General features: G+C 36.2%; 1 protein-coding gene across 1 annotated transcript in view; it reads right to left on the bottom strand.

Annotated features, from left to right (window-relative positions):
• The window catches only part of LOC128867319 (protein espinas), a 50,586-nt gene extending 45,755 nt beyond the window's left edge, over positions 1-4,831 (bottom strand). Inside the window, 1 exon segment of the mRNA XM_054108436.1 lies at positions 4,176-4,831. Coding sequence (XP_053964411.1) covers positions 4,176-4,757 — 582 coding nt within the window. The 5' untranslated portion in view covers positions 4,758-4,831.
• Positions 4,832-15,820: the final 10,989 nt, after the last annotated feature.

The following is a 15,820-nucleotide window of genomic DNA, read 5'->3' as shown; positions in this document are numbered from 1 at the left end:
TCCCGCATTGTCGCTGTGACCGGGAACCCAGATGAGGCTGATGTCAAAGAATTCGGACGCAGTCGAAAGTGAGGTCAAGCATTCCTTGACCAATTCCGAATGCACCGTCATAGACCCGAGGGCCCTTATTGCCGCTTGGCTATCGGAGTAAATATTTACCTTCTTGACTGTTAGTACACATTTGAGCAGCCAATCAGCTGCCTCCTTGATTGCGGCTACCTCTGCCTGGAACACACTGCAGTGGTCCGGTAACCTGAATTTTAGTCTGATGGGGAGCCCTTCGCAAAAGACTCCTCCGCCAACCTTTCCTTCCAACTTCGATCCATCCGTGAACAAGTTCACCAGGCCCTGCCCCCAGGTGTAGCCCCCCGTCCACTCTTCCCTTGACGGGATGTGAGTGGAGAATGTTCCGGTTGGACTAAACGAGGGTACACACTGGTCTGTTGACAGAGGGATGAACTCAAAGTTTCTAAGGATGCTTGAGTGCCCATAAGAGAGGTTGAGCTTATAGCTCCAGCCGCTCAGTCTGATTGCGGTACGTGTGGCGCCAGTTCTGCCTGCGATATCTACGGGTACCACATTTAACATTGCGTTGAGCGCCAGAGTAGGAGTCGTTCGAAGTGCCCCACTGATTCCAATGAGTGCCGACCTCTGAACTCCTTCCAGCTTCTTCACCAATGTCGTCTTCTCTTGTGAGTTCCACCAGACTATGACTCCATATAACAAGATAGGCTTTACAATAGTATTATACAGCCAGAAAACAACTCGAGGCGAGAGGCCCCATCTTTTGTCAATTGCGCCCTTGCACCCATACAAGGCGATTGTTGCCTTCCTCACCCTTTCCTCAATATTGGGCTTCCATGTAAGCTTACTGTCAAGGATTGATTTGAATTTCTTTTGTTTTGTTTCTGCTGGCGGTAATTTGAAACTTTCACCTTATTATATGATACTAAAATTTAAAGGGCTATACAAATATATATAATTGGCGCTTACACCCTCCTCCTACTATTTGTGGTGTGCGTCTTGATGTTGTTCCACAAGTGGAGGGACGTCCAATTTTAAGCCGATTCGGAACGTCAAATATTTTTTTTTGGAGACCTTTCCATGACAGAAATACATTCAAAGGTTTGCCATTACCTGCTGAGGGGCGAACGTTATTAGAAAGAACTTGTTTTATTATTTGGTGTTTCATGCTCGGAGATTCGAGCCTATGCACTTCGGAATGGTAGACGCGCACCAATCTATTGGCTACGGCGGCCGCCTATAAAATTGGCTGCTTGAATGTTTTTTTGTTTTTTTCTTTAAATTACGATTAAAATACGATTATATTTTTGAAACTTATTCTTACATGGTTTTTGTTGAAAAATTAGCTATATTTTCATAAAAAACTACTAAAATTAAAGTCGAAACAAAAAAATTCACAAAACTTGCAAATGGCTCCCTGTGCTAAAGTTATTTATAAAATGAACTTTACTTTGCCTATCTATTTTAATTTTTTTTTTAATTTTATAATAATAATGCTATTACTGAGCTAACAAATGGAATTAAGAAATTAAATTTCGAAATAATTGCAAAATATTTTTCATTTACGCAGATGGCTATCATTTCATTTAACTCGAAAAGTAAGTAATTAACTCGTAAATTACTATAACTCACTTAGCAATAAGCAATTTTAGACATTAACGCATATATATGAACATATATGATTCAGCTCTAATTACATTTATCAACTGTAAATATCTTTAATTTCAAATGAAAAGCAATTATTTCGCAGCTTTGCTTAAACGGTTTCGAAAAAAAGATGTTATGCCAAAAATCCACTGAAATAATTTGAGATTACGAAAATTGCCAACGTAAGCTTGAGATAACTACATTTAATTATAAACAATTTCGATCAGAAATCAATGAAAAGCAGCGCAATTACGAACTAAAACGTTTGAAAATTTCCTTACAAGCCAAGTGAGTTGGCGCAGTGGCAGCTGGCATAAATGCATACATGAATTTGTTGGTACATATGCCTACTTGCATATATGTATATGTAAGTAACTGCACACTTTGTGCATGTTTAAGCGGTGTATACATATACATGTATGTAGGTATCTATGAATAAGGAGAATTAAAAACATTTTCAAAGAAAATTATTACAGCAACATTTTACGAGTGCTTTTGTTACGGTGTCTAATGAACACGAATTTTTACACGTAGCCAAAAACATTTAAGACTGTTTTTGGTTGCAACATAACAAGATTGCATATGTGCATGCAACAACACTTAATAGTTGTTGCGAATACTACTCAATGACAAGAGAAAAAAAAAACTAAAACAAAATTTTTAGGTATCAGCAGATAAAACTTTGAAGTGTGTTGCAGAAAAAATTCATAAAAATCAGCGCGACGAAAATAAAAGTGTTGACGATTTTTTTCTCTTTTTTATTGCTTTATTGTTTTTCTTTTCTTGGTTTGCTATTCAATACTCGTACAACTTTGTGGCATGCCACATAGTGTAGCTGAAACGCGAATGACGTTGAGTTGTAGAAAATCGCCAGTAAAAAAGTGAAAACGCGCCACTTTCGATTGATAGCTGCGCCGAAACCCGTAAAAACAAAAATATTGGAAAAAGCTGCTGCGGAAAAAAATCGTAAAAGTCAACAGCAATAGCCATTTCGGTATTTTATGCCCACATAAGGTGGCAGTCGCTGGTTGACTAAATGATTGGTTTTACATGACTCGAATACAAAATTTGGCCAATGCGTGTGGGAAGTTTTCATTTGGCGAGCATGAGTTTGGCAAAAAGAGGCAATAGACGAGGAAAGTTAGAAAAACAAAGAGAAACTTATCAAGTGGCACTCGATAATTGTTTAATTGGTTTGAAAAAATTACCAATATAATTTTATAAGTATACCGGATAATAGCAGCGTCATTTAATCGAGTTTTCTACGGAAGAAAAAATATCTCAGAATGAAATCTGTTTATAAGAAAAACTTTTTATAAAAAAAAAATTATGTGTAAAAGCAAACATTTTGACTGTGATTAGAAAGTAGCAACAGTAAGGGTACTGCATCCAAAATGAATCTTAAAGCAATTAATCTTTTTATATATAAAAATGAATGTTTGTCTGTTTGTCATCGATGAACTCAAAAACTACTGGACCGATTGTTATAAAAATTGGTATATGTATGTATTTTTCCACGGAGAAGGTTTGTAGAATATGCTCATTGATGCCACTCGCCACCAGGTGGCGCTGCAGAGTAGCAATTTCTGCCCCGTTCAACCGATTGTCATAAATATTAGTATGACCATGTATTTTTACACAGAGGAAACGAATATGACAAATTCATAGATGAGTGAATGCACAATGTCTCACAAGAAAGCACTGGAAGCGCTTGATCGTACACTGCGAGATCTGAGAGGAAACCGGCGGATCTTCGGTGGCGCACTCATTTTATTGTCTGTTAATTTTTGCCCAATATACCACGTTCAACACCCGCTGATGAACTTAATGCATGTCTTAAATCATCAATTCTATGGCGTCATTTACAGAAATTGATTTTGAAAACTAACATGCGTGTACACCTACAACGAGATGCATCAGCTGGAAATTTTGCATTACAATTATTGGATATTGGAAATGGGCGAATGGAAATTGATGAATCTACACAATGTATCACCCTGCCAGCAAACTCCTGTAAGATCGCAGAAAGCATCGATGAGTTGGTGCAAAAAGTTTTCCCAAACATTGCACAAAACTATAAAAACCATCATTGACTATTAACGAAGCACAAAGCCATAATGTTGATGTTTTTTTCTTTTAGCCAAAGAGGTGCTTTACAGAAAATTTTTTTTGGCCTGTACATGTCGTGGCTGCTGTGATGGTACCTTTCTTGGGCTTCTTCCGAAAAGTTGACCTGTAATGATCTTCTTTCTGATTCTTGACGTGTCCATTTAGTTCTATTAAGCTCATTTCAAAAATTAAAATTTAAGTAAATCCGAAGTAGTATCGCTATTTTATTTCCTCGGTCTCTTAGTCTCTAGTCATTATAAGTCTCAGATTAATTGTGAAAAAATCATGCAAACTTTAATATTTCTTCAGATACCAAATTTTTCGTTAAGGTGGGCAGCGTTGCAGCTACAAACATTTTGTAACATATTTTCATCTTCATATTTTTCGTCACTCACCTGATCCGGTCGTAACCCTGGCGGCACCCACGTGTACTCCTCCAGCGCGCAGCCACTATCATCGTCCGATTGGGAATTTCGCTGGAATTCCAACTGCTGCTGATGATGTTGGTGCTGATGATAGGCAGCCGTCTTGTAGTTGGCTGCTCGCAGCGGTGATGAAATCGAGCTGAGTGGCAATGATGGTGGCGGCGCTTGGCAGCGACGCTGTAGTGGTGCTACAAAATGTTGAGGGGTCGTACTATTACTGCTGCCACCACCGTTGCTTGTGCTGCTCGATGATGCTTCCAAATTGCTAGCAGTGGTCGGTGTAGGTGTGGCGGCTGTGGATGAATTGGGCGTCGCACGTTCCAAATTATTGAGAGATGTTATTGTTGTTGGGAGTGTTTGTTGTGCTTGTGTCGACTGTTGTAACTGTGAGAGCTGCTGTTGAGGCGATGAGGAGGTTGCTGTTTGTGTCTGTGTTTGCAATAATGAGGCTTCTGGTTGTAGTTGTTCGTATTCGGGTAAATGTCCACCGGCAGCTTCTAGTTGCAGCAATTCACTTTCGGTTTGTGTGTAATAGTTGGTCGGCTGTTGCATGGTGACTTCGAGCAGCAATTGTTGATGGGTTAATGAGGTGTAGGACGATGAGAGGCGGGATGGAGGTTCACGCGTGCTGGTGGCACTGAAATGAAAGCGAAAGGAAATGTGGGGTTAAAATACTTTGCCTTTTTGTGTTTGAAACTATTTTTTCTAAGCTGATAATTTCAAAAGTTTTTAATAGCAAAATAATTTTGAAAAACATTAATAATTTTGAGATTTACTTAATGATGAAAAGTTTGTTATAAAGTTTTTTTGATTGAGATATTTAAAAATTTTGTTTTTATTATTTATTAAAATTTTTCCAAAATAAAAAAATTGGGAAGGAATTTTATGTTTTGGGTAAAAATTTTCGATTAAAATTTATTTTTATCTCTTACGACAAAAGACTTAGAATGTGTATGAAAAAACCCAAATTACACGGAACTCGCATTTTGCGTGATGTCCAAATGTATAGTCTATGTAACGGAAGCGTGATAATTCAAATTCGAAGTTGCATTACAGAAACATTTTAATGCCGCTAAATAGCGGTGTCTTTTTCGCAATACGCGTTGCGCCATTTGTTAGGTCTGGGTTGATTTTAAAAAGCGTGCGTTATTTTTACTTATGAACGACGATTTGAAGCAGTGTTCCTATGTACACTGCCTAAAGAGCCAAAAACGTCACGTGTATCTGCAGAAAAATATTCGAATAAGTCGAAGACGTTCATAAATAAATGGTTGAAATGGTATACCGAAGTTAAAAACTGTGACGCCTTTCCCGGACGAGACCCAAATAAGAATACCTCTTCAAAACAAGATCAGAAGATCGCTGATTTATTTGTGACAAAGCCGAACTTATCGTTACGTGAAGCTGATGCAGTTTTAAGGAAAAGTCGTGTTAAAGTATCCATAGACACGATTCGAGGATGTTTACTTGCAGAAGGCCTCAAATTCCGGAGCATATTGAAAAAAATCGCTGCTCCCATTGTCACACATTGAAAAAGGACTTGCATGGGCTAAGGCAAGCGGAGTTGAGCAATTGTCTTCCTTTTAGAATAATAGTTGCATACGTCGGTTCTGGTGTACTGTGGATAATCGACAACTTCAACGAGCTGTTAAGCATGTTTGGGGTGCTTCTCTGGAAAAGGATTTGACCGTTTAATTGTGTATACCGCTAATTCGAATGCAGTTTAGATGAATAAAATTTACCAATAATCATTATTACCGTCAGCTGCCAGATGTTTGCAAGAACTAGCCCACCTTGGATTTTGCCAGAATATAACTATCCCAAATATCGAAGCTGAAGATGTGTAGAGTGCGAAAGCAATAACCGGCATCAGTTCTACAAAAATCATGAATTGGTTTAGGATTATGTATGAAATTTAACATAAAGAGTGATGGTCCGGTCTACATCAAGGTGTCGAACTCTTTTCTAAAACTTGGTAGAAAAGACGTTCGGTTGATGGTTGGTATTGGTCAGCATATGACCCCTATTGGCGTCATTGAGAACACGATTTCCATGTCTTGCTTAGTGGAGGCGGATATCACTGCATTTGGCAGAGCAAGGCTACGAATTTTGGGCTCCTATGTCATGATAATGTGTAATATTCGTTCTTTCAAATTGGAGGATATTTTCAGTTTTGCCAAAGATCTGGAACATTCTTACAGGTCTAGCTACATATATGTTTCTATTCTATCCTATCTCTTTCTTCCTGTTATTTCTCTCCTTTCCTCCTTGACTATTTACCATTTTACCTTAAATACAATGGGTTTTTTAGCCTGAGTGTTTTAGGAGTTACCAAATATCTCGGAGCTTCTTTGGCTCGCCTTTTTCAGATTTTATTTCATGACTCGAAGATATGAAGCCATTATAGCTGATGGTGGTGACTAAAGATTCCATTCAATATATTGCGTACAATATATAAGTAAACATACTATAAATCCATCCGATGCTGTTTGTTAGAATCGAATTGCCCAAAATCAGAATCGATTGGCAGTCACGCTTCCATTAGGCAGACTATCTGTATATACCGAGTGTTTTGCTATCGACCTGGATACGTCAAGGTTGCATTCTGTGCATCATTCTGTTACTAAAGGAGTTTATTCATAAAAGTAAATTTATTTGACAGTCATCAAAGTTGTCTGGTAAATAGCAGCCAACTAATTTTTTTTTAATTGGACTCTTAAAAAAATTAGCAAACTGTAGAATATTGTCAACAAAGAAAATTTTATTTTTTTGTTATGCAAATTATTGCAAAAAAAATCATTAATGTTGACAATACTTGACATTAATTCACATTAATAATCAGTACAATGCACGCTTTCAGATATGAGTATATATGTATGGTATATACGTTATTCTGTTGGAGTATTATAGGGTGGTGCATTCAGCACTTGGCACTAAAAAATTATTACGCCGAGGGCTAAAATAAAATTTGTGATTTGTCAGAAAGTTAGGTTATATTTATAGAAATTTACAAATGAGGCGCTTTGCGCTTGAAAAAATTTGGCAAAAATCAAACCCACTCAAAAATCTTCGAAAACCTGCGAAAATCGTACAATCAGCCAGAACAGCGAGGTCAATTGGCCATCTAAAAACTACGATTTGCTTCTATTAGACTATTAGAGTTAAAAATGAAATCCCATTTTCCAAATTTTAAAGGCAACCTTTAATATATATTTTCATTAAAAAGACATGTATTCAAAAAGACTCAAGCGATTATATAGACGGAGTAAATTAAACGTTCTCACGACAGTCGACTCTACGTAACTGGAACGAACTGGACTTATATCCGGCCAAGGACTGTCACTTCAGCAGCATTCCCTGAATATGTATGGGGAATGTTTATGGCGTTACAACAACAACAACGGAGTTACTTAAGAAAAAAAAACTGGCCCGTGAACTTCTGTTAGGTGTTAGGCTGAGCTCCTCCTCTTATTTGTTTGACCTATAGTTTTAAGTCGACTCCAAATGGCAAATGGTTTTTTATGAGGAGCTTTTTTCATGGCAGAAATACACTCGGAGTCAAGGAGCGACTGCTATTAGCAAACACTTTTTCTATGATTTTGCTGTCTCATGCACTGAGATTCAGACTTACGCACTTCATTATATACGTACCACCCTGTATTTAATAATGAATAATTTTTCATTTAGCTTACATTCAGAATCTGATAAGTCAAAAAGCATTTGAGAAAAAGTTAAACTCAAGCAACTTTCGGTTTATAAGTGCATTATTACCACACTTCTGCACAAAGCCAAAAAAATCAAATTTGCTCGGGCTATTATGAAATATTTTGACATGAATAGTCGGGACAGTTCTTATGACGATCAATTGGCAGCGGTACTCGTAAAAGACAACAATGGCACAATTAAGTTAAATAATGAGCGATCCCATGTCAAGTGAGCCAAGAATTTTGAACATTGACGCTAATTTTTCAGAAAAGTGGTTTATTTATAGATTGCAGAATAGTAAGAAGTAAACTTAAAAAAAAAAAAGGTGAATAAAGTTATTCATTGTAAGATTTATTCAATGTTGAAAATTTGGATATTGAGTTTTTCAAGAGAAATATCTTCTGCTCTTTTTAACACTTTTACATTTATTTGTTTTAATTTTTTCAGATAAAATATACAAGTGCATACAATTTTTTTCTGGAAAAAATTCAAATATTTTTGTTGAACATTTTTAGGAAGTTTTTTTTTGTCGTTAGGTGATTCTCCAAAACATTTTGATAAAAAAAAGTGTTTACCTATTTATATAATATATATTTAATACTTAAAAATTAAAAAAAAGAAAACTAAAAAGCTTTAAAAGAACCTAAGATATTTCACTTTGAAGGACACTATGCAAAATATTCAACATTTTATAAACCTCAAAATTATGGGTATGGGAATAAGTTTCCGCCTTCGTAAAAGAGGTGACGCTGCTGATACTATTTTTGTGTTCGCTATAGCGATATACTGGTGATTTGAAGGTATATATTTGAGGCCTCGATCGCAGTAGTTCGCTTAAAACGTAAATATACTTTTTAATCTGATGTCAAATCTATTTACGCGTGCAGCTGAAATGTGTCGAATATTCATCAAAAGATGTCACAATTGATGCCAAAAGAGTTGGATGTTGACAAATAAACCGTCGGTAGTCGTTAGCACGCGATGGGAACGGTCCAGAAAGCAGATAACTGGGTGCCACATCAATTGAAGGAGAGGGATATCGAGAGGCGTTTGGTGACGTGTGAGATGCTTCTTGAACGGCAGAGAAGAAAAGGTTTTCTGCATCGCATCGTCACTGGCGATGAAAAATGGATCTATTATGATAACCCTAAGCGTCGAAAATGTTGGAGGCTGCCAGGTGAACCAGGTCCATCGACAGCGAAAAATATTCTTGCTTAGGTTATGTTGTGCATCTGGTGTGATCAGAAGGGGGTAATCTATCACTGAACTCCTTAAACTATCTGCAACCATCACTGGCGATTGTTACCGACTGCAAATAATGCGTTCGAATTGAGATCTCAAAGAAAAGCGGCCGGAATGGGACTGTAAACATGAAAAATTGGTTTTGCTGCATAACAATGCCAGGCCACACGTTACTAAATCGGTCCAGAAATATTTAGAGGGCCTGAATTAGGAAATATTCCCCCACCCGCCGTACTCCCCAAACATTGCACCTTCGGATTACCATCTGTTCCGCAGTCATCCCTTATTGGAGAGCGATTCACTTCTTACGAGAGCATCGCAAACTGGTTCAATGAATGGATCAAGTCAAAAAAACTCGATTTTTTCGACAGAGGAATCCGTACGCTGCCTGAAAGATCACTTTACTATACTTAGCTTCCAATGAAACATACTTCACATAATATCATTTATTATTTAGTCGTTTAAATAATTCGTAGCTTTGGCTTAGAAAGTATATTAGTAGTAGCTGAAATTGTTGAGAACTGTTTATTCAATTATTTTATTTTATTCAATTTCATTCGGAAAAGAGAGTATAGAGTGTCTTATAAGTCTTATAAGCGTATGGATATGGAGAGTGAAGTATTATAGGCAAATCAAGCGAGTTATAAGCCGCAAAATTTAAATGCCTAACCAAATTTATATTAAAATATACTCTCGAATCTTTAATAAAATTAATCGACCCAGAATATATTTCGGAAATATGGAAAGATAGAGATTTTAATTTCATGGAAGACCTAATTTTATGATTTCTATATTTTACACTAAAGAGGCGCCAAAAAAAATTGGAGGAGAAGCTCGGTCAATCACTTAATTAAGGATGGTGGTTGCAGTGTTGCCAACGCCAATAAATCTGAGTCGCTAGGGTCAATATCAAAAGTCGCTAGAAAGTCGCTAACTCCATCAGGGGCGGATCCTATATTTCATTCTGAGAGGTGCACAAGAGGCCAGCTGCGGACTTAAAATTTTTAGATGAATAATAATTAAACCAGTAATACCAACTCTACTGAAATTTGAGATCAACGGAGCTTAGTTTCAATCTCCTGAAATACTGCTTTTTTTTATTATGATTCGATAAATCTACTAAATTTTCTAACGCTTTGTTAATTTGTGTCTGAAAAACATTCGTATCTTTAAAATATCATTGGAAAGCATGAGTGATTCAAGCAATGTTGAAAAAGTTATTTACGAAATTGATCCAGTACTGGATTCAACTGGAAATTTGAAAATTTATAAAATTAATAATATTAACCAATACGCTTTTATAATAAAACCAGGCAAATCATACAACAATTTACTAAATTATTATTAATTAAAGTCTTGAAATGGATTTATAAAATATACTTAAGCATAGTAAAGAAAAAGTGGCATAAAAAAGCTACGCTTTAAGGGGGAACACCACTGTGACAGCCACAGAATTAAGTGATTTTTTTTAGGGGGAAAATGAAGGAATTTGTGGATCGGATTTTTTTTTTTTTATTAAGTGTCCATTAAAGACTGTCATCCTAAATTTTTATGGAAAAATATTAATTTATAAAAAAAGTTATAAACAATCTCGTCGAGTATTTCCTCCTCCATGGTCGCATCGATTACTCAAAAACGGATCATCTGGAATTAAAAATTTAAACTGCTTGTTAATTTGTATAAATGTAGTTATCGTTGTACGTACGGAATTTCGAAAATTTTTATATGAAAAAAAAAATGGCGACGGATTGCGTTATTTTATCTATAGTCAGTAAATTGTTACTCTAGAGTATGGAAGGTAAAGGGCATTCACGGGTAATCAAGTTGACAGAAAAGTATATATTGCCCAAAACGGTTTTGATTTGCTCTCCAAAAGTCGCCAGATAAGTCGCTAAATAATTTTTGTCGTCAAAACTTTTTTTTGTCGCCAAGACTCAAGCATAAGTCGTCAATTTTAGCGACTGGGTGGTTGGTTGGCTGGTTGGTTTAAGTGATGATTCGCCCAGAATGCAACTAGCGCCTTCGCACCAGTTTGTTGCCACATCCTCGTTACCAACTTGTTTTACGGTTATTTACAACATGACTATTTCCACTCTGCGCGGATTAAGGATGTGCGTGTGAATCATATTTATTTTATGTATACTTTTGAGGATCTAAGAGAGTTCGACTTTGTCAAGGAAATTAGAGTGAAACTGTATTATTTTCAGAAATTTATCTGAATTGAATCAATTTCCAAATTTCGCATACCTAATTCACGAGAAAGCATATACAAGTACACCACACGAAAAAATTATAAGACCAACTAAATTTCTCTGTTAATTATTGGTTCAGGGCTAACAATTTATGTTTTTAATATAATATTTACACTTTTTAAGATATATGTTTTAGAAATATCTCAAAATAAGCACACATTTTACAAAATTTTAATTAATTATTAAGAAAAGTAAAATCTATAGAAGGAAAAAAGTATATGACCAAAAAAGTACAAGACCAAATTGTGGGTTGGTTGGTTTAAGTGGTGATTCGTTCAGAGTCCTTATCCAAACTATGATAAAAAAAAGTAATAAATACTTCGTTTAGAAGTTCTATATACTTAACATGATTCATTTTTAGTGAATATAAAACATATGGGCGTTTCGCCCTCTGACACTAATGTCTGCACAAACCATGACAGAACCCCCTTTTGAGGCCTCGCTCTCTCCATGCTAAAATTTGTCCCTGCTCAAATTCAGACAAAGCTTTTCCGCGCGAGGTGTGGCTTTAAGTAGTGATTGCAGTAGTGTTCAAAAGTTAGGAAAACTCTTATTCTCCAAGTACTCTGAAGTACTACCTCTAGGGAACTCATCACGATGCCGTACAGGTGGTCAAAGAAGTTGTAATCAGGTTGCTGAGTGGGTTCATTTCGCAGGCATACCAAGGGTACTTCCAATAGTACAATAATGTTGTGATCATTGGGTGGAGTTAAAGCGAGACTCGTAACTTAATTGCCTGTGTTTTATTGAAAAATTCCTGGAACTTAATTGCCAGACATTTGGTGGGACGTTTGCCGATAAAAGCGTATTTTTTTCAATATTAATCATGACATTTTTCAAGCCGGACTTTGAGAGAAAATTATTTTTATTCCAAAGTAACATTGAATGCGAAAGCCTTCGAGTTAGTTCCCCTACTTGATTATTTGATTATTTTTCCATTAATAGAAGATATATTTCGAAGCCATATAAATTACTGGCATATTGTATTAAACTTTCATTTGCTATAATTTGGTGAGGAATTCATATGAATGCAGACTAAATTTGCTTCCAATTTCGCCAACAGCAAACTGGCTTGCCTTACGCAAACAAAAAGCGCAGCAAAATGCAATTTGTGAAGATGCATGCCACAAATACTTTCTACTTTCAACAAGAGCGAAATTAGAATTTTCTACATTTACAAGCAAAGCAGTGTTAAGCATAACATATTTTTTTTCCTTTATTAATTTTTCGCATACTGTTTTACCATTTTTAGACACAAAGAGGAACAATCTGCATTGGCTTCGCGCAAAGCTTTGGTTGCTCAATGTGCATGCCAGTAGTGTTCACATGTTGCATGCTACATGGTACAATACACAAAAAGTAATATTCGTACTTGTAGACATTGCTGAACGCGGACATTTTTACGAGGCAAATGAAAAATTCTATTTTCTTATTTATTTGATAGCATTTTGATTATGTGTTTGTAAGAATGTGTGTAAGCAAGTAAGTAAGTAAACGAGATGATGTGCCGCATGCGCGGTACTACACACATAAATGCAGCTGTGCGCAACGAACGAACCTCTTGTCTACGCTTGGTGAGATGTGGTGAGGTGGTGGTACTGCGCTTGCGTGCTTTTGGTTAATTTGTATTTGGTCAGTGACGCGCCACGAAACATGGGCAATTGCGCAGTGAAGCAAGTGGATGTTGGCTAGAGTGGTCAGCAGCGATTAGAACTGGCCAAGCTGCTGTAGCTACCAATCTTGCTGCTGTTGTGAGTTTATTGCGCTTGTTGTTGTTGGCGGCAGGCAATCTCATTGCGCATATATGGTGATGTGTGCGCCCGCTTTGGGAACTTTCTCTCTATGGTATGCTGCATTTTGTGTCTTATGATTATTTTTATTTTTTATTTTTGTTTTTTTTTTATTTTGCTCTTTTCAAGCATTTTTTTCGCTTATTTATGGGTAATTTTTCTTTCTCTTTATGGATTTTTTGCAATTCTTCTACTCATTAGAAATAAATTTGTAATTATTCAACAGAGCATACATTTGAAATTTTATGATTATGCATTTACGCTTCGTTAAGTTGGCCAAATTGGCTACTGCGCTCACTAGCTGATGGCCTGTCTGCCTGCCAACTGATGAATGGGCGTTGAAATAAGTTGCGGATTTTAAAGTTTTATATGTACATTAGGGTGCCTTGTCAAAAAAAAAATGTATTGTGGTTTGTTCAACGGAATTCTTTTTTTAAATAAACTCTGATTATAGAAGAGTTTAAATTTAGAAGATGAACAAATGTTTAAAAAAGTTATCAATGAGATTATCAGTGATATTCTGGACTTGATTTGGGTTATAGGTTAAGGAAAACTTGAATGCCACAGTTAAACCTTTGTTTTATTATTTATTTATTTAGTTTTAGTTAAAACACACAAGACTTTGTTTCGATTATTCACTAATATAAACCATTTATTAATGAAATCACAAAAAAAAAATGGGCTAAAGTTAAATATTTACAACTTGATTAAAACAATAAAAAAGATATAATATTTTTTTTTGAATTGTAGAATCTTGGCGGCCGTCGTAGCCGAGTGGGATGGTGCGTGACTACCCTTCGGAACTCCGAGAGAACGTAGGTTGGAGTCTCGGTAAAACATCTAAATTAAGAAAAACATTTTTCTAATAGCGGTCGCCTCTCAGCAGGCAATGGCAAACCTCCAAGTGTATTTCTGCCACGAAAAAGCTCCTCATAAAAATATCTGCCGTTCGGAGTCGGCTTGAAACTGTAGGTCCCTCCATTTATGGAACAACATCAAGACGCACACCACAAATTTGAGAAGGAGCTCGGCCAAACACACAAAAAGGGTGTAAGCGCGAATTATATACATATAGGTATATTTGTAGAATCTAACGATATGGAAATCGAGATATTCCTAAATTTTCACCCATTTAGACTTCCGAGCTATCACAAAAAAGGCATTTCCTTGCCCGTTAAATTTCTGAAGGCTTTCACATCACTGCCTTTCTGATGCACCCTAATGCAGAAGTACGCATGTATGCTGCAAATATCAGGAAAACCAACAAAACTTCAAAACCCAGCCCAAGCAAAGCAATTAAAAAGTTTCTACTTTTCGCCTTTTTAGGCCATCAAATATGAGCGCCCAAGTCGCCTGCCTTCCTTTCACTTTTCTCAGCCAACCTTCGGCTACTGAAATTTAAGTTAACGGTTTGCACACATACATAATCACATATGTATGTACGGGTGATTTGTGTGCAATTAACAGCTGCATAAAATTAATCATTTCAATCGCTGTCAATAGTTGGATATCTTAATGATATTTGCCTCTTATTAAAACTGTACTTTTCATATCGTCAATAAATTGTTTTCTACAACTTAACAGTTGGCTAATAAAAAGCGTTGAAAATAAACTTTAGTAAAATTAAAATTTTCATGTGCTACCCAGAAACAAATTTTGAAATAACTTAAAAACTTAATTTTTATAGTTGTTTTTGCGGTCAATGAAATAAATAAAATTTATTTACAACAACCAATCTCAAGTATTAAAATGAATGTTTATATGTATGCATATTTTTGTATACTCATACGTATATATGATTAATACATGCGCACACTTGTAATCAATTACAATAATTATGGTAATATTTTTGCCGTTTCAACACTCACAAGCCACTTTACGCATGCGCATACTTTTTCGATTTAACTACTCGAGTAAAGCAGTAAACATATCATTTTTGCTTCCAGCGATTTTCATTCACATATATTTTCGCTCCCTAATTTCATGCCAATCATCGATTTCCGTCATTCTCTGTTCATCCAATATTCAATTTGATTTGCTTATTTTCGCTTTCGAAGATGAATTAAATTTGGGAATGAAATGAATTGAAAGCGAATTTACATGGCATAACCGAACGTGGCAAACGTTTACAACATTCACGGTTATAATGATATTTCAAGTTAGTTGTAGATATTTCATACCTACTTTTATGCAGGGGCGGATCCAAGGGGGGAAATAGTCACACGTTGAGGACAGATAGGCTTTGCAACAATAAGTCTTGGATTGTCTGAGCCCCAGATCCGACAATTTTGCTTACTGGCGAAGCCACCTAGGTGAAAATGGGTCTTGTCACTCAAGATGATTTTTCGATGGAATTCTGGAGCATTTTCATGCATTTTATCGACCCAATCAGCAAAAAAATGACGTTGTTGATGATCGACCGGCTTGAGTTCTTGTGTTAACTGGATTTTATAAGGCTTTAGACCCAAATCTTTATGCAAAATACGGTGTAATGACGTTTGTGAAATGCCTGATTCCAAAGAACGACGAGGAATGGGCAAACCTGGGGTTTCTTCAACACTTTCGGCTGCAACAGCAATATTTTCGGCTGTTCTTGAGCGACATGCACGGGTTTATTCTACACATT

This window comes from Anastrepha ludens, chromosome 6, assembly GCF_028408465.1.
Source record: "Anastrepha ludens isolate Willacy chromosome 6, idAnaLude1.1, whole genome shotgun sequence".
Taxonomy (NCBI): Eukaryota; Metazoa; Arthropoda; class Insecta; order Diptera; family Tephritidae; genus Anastrepha; species Anastrepha ludens.
Note: the sequence above shows the minus strand (reverse complement) of the source record. Positions and strands in the feature narration are given on the sequence as shown.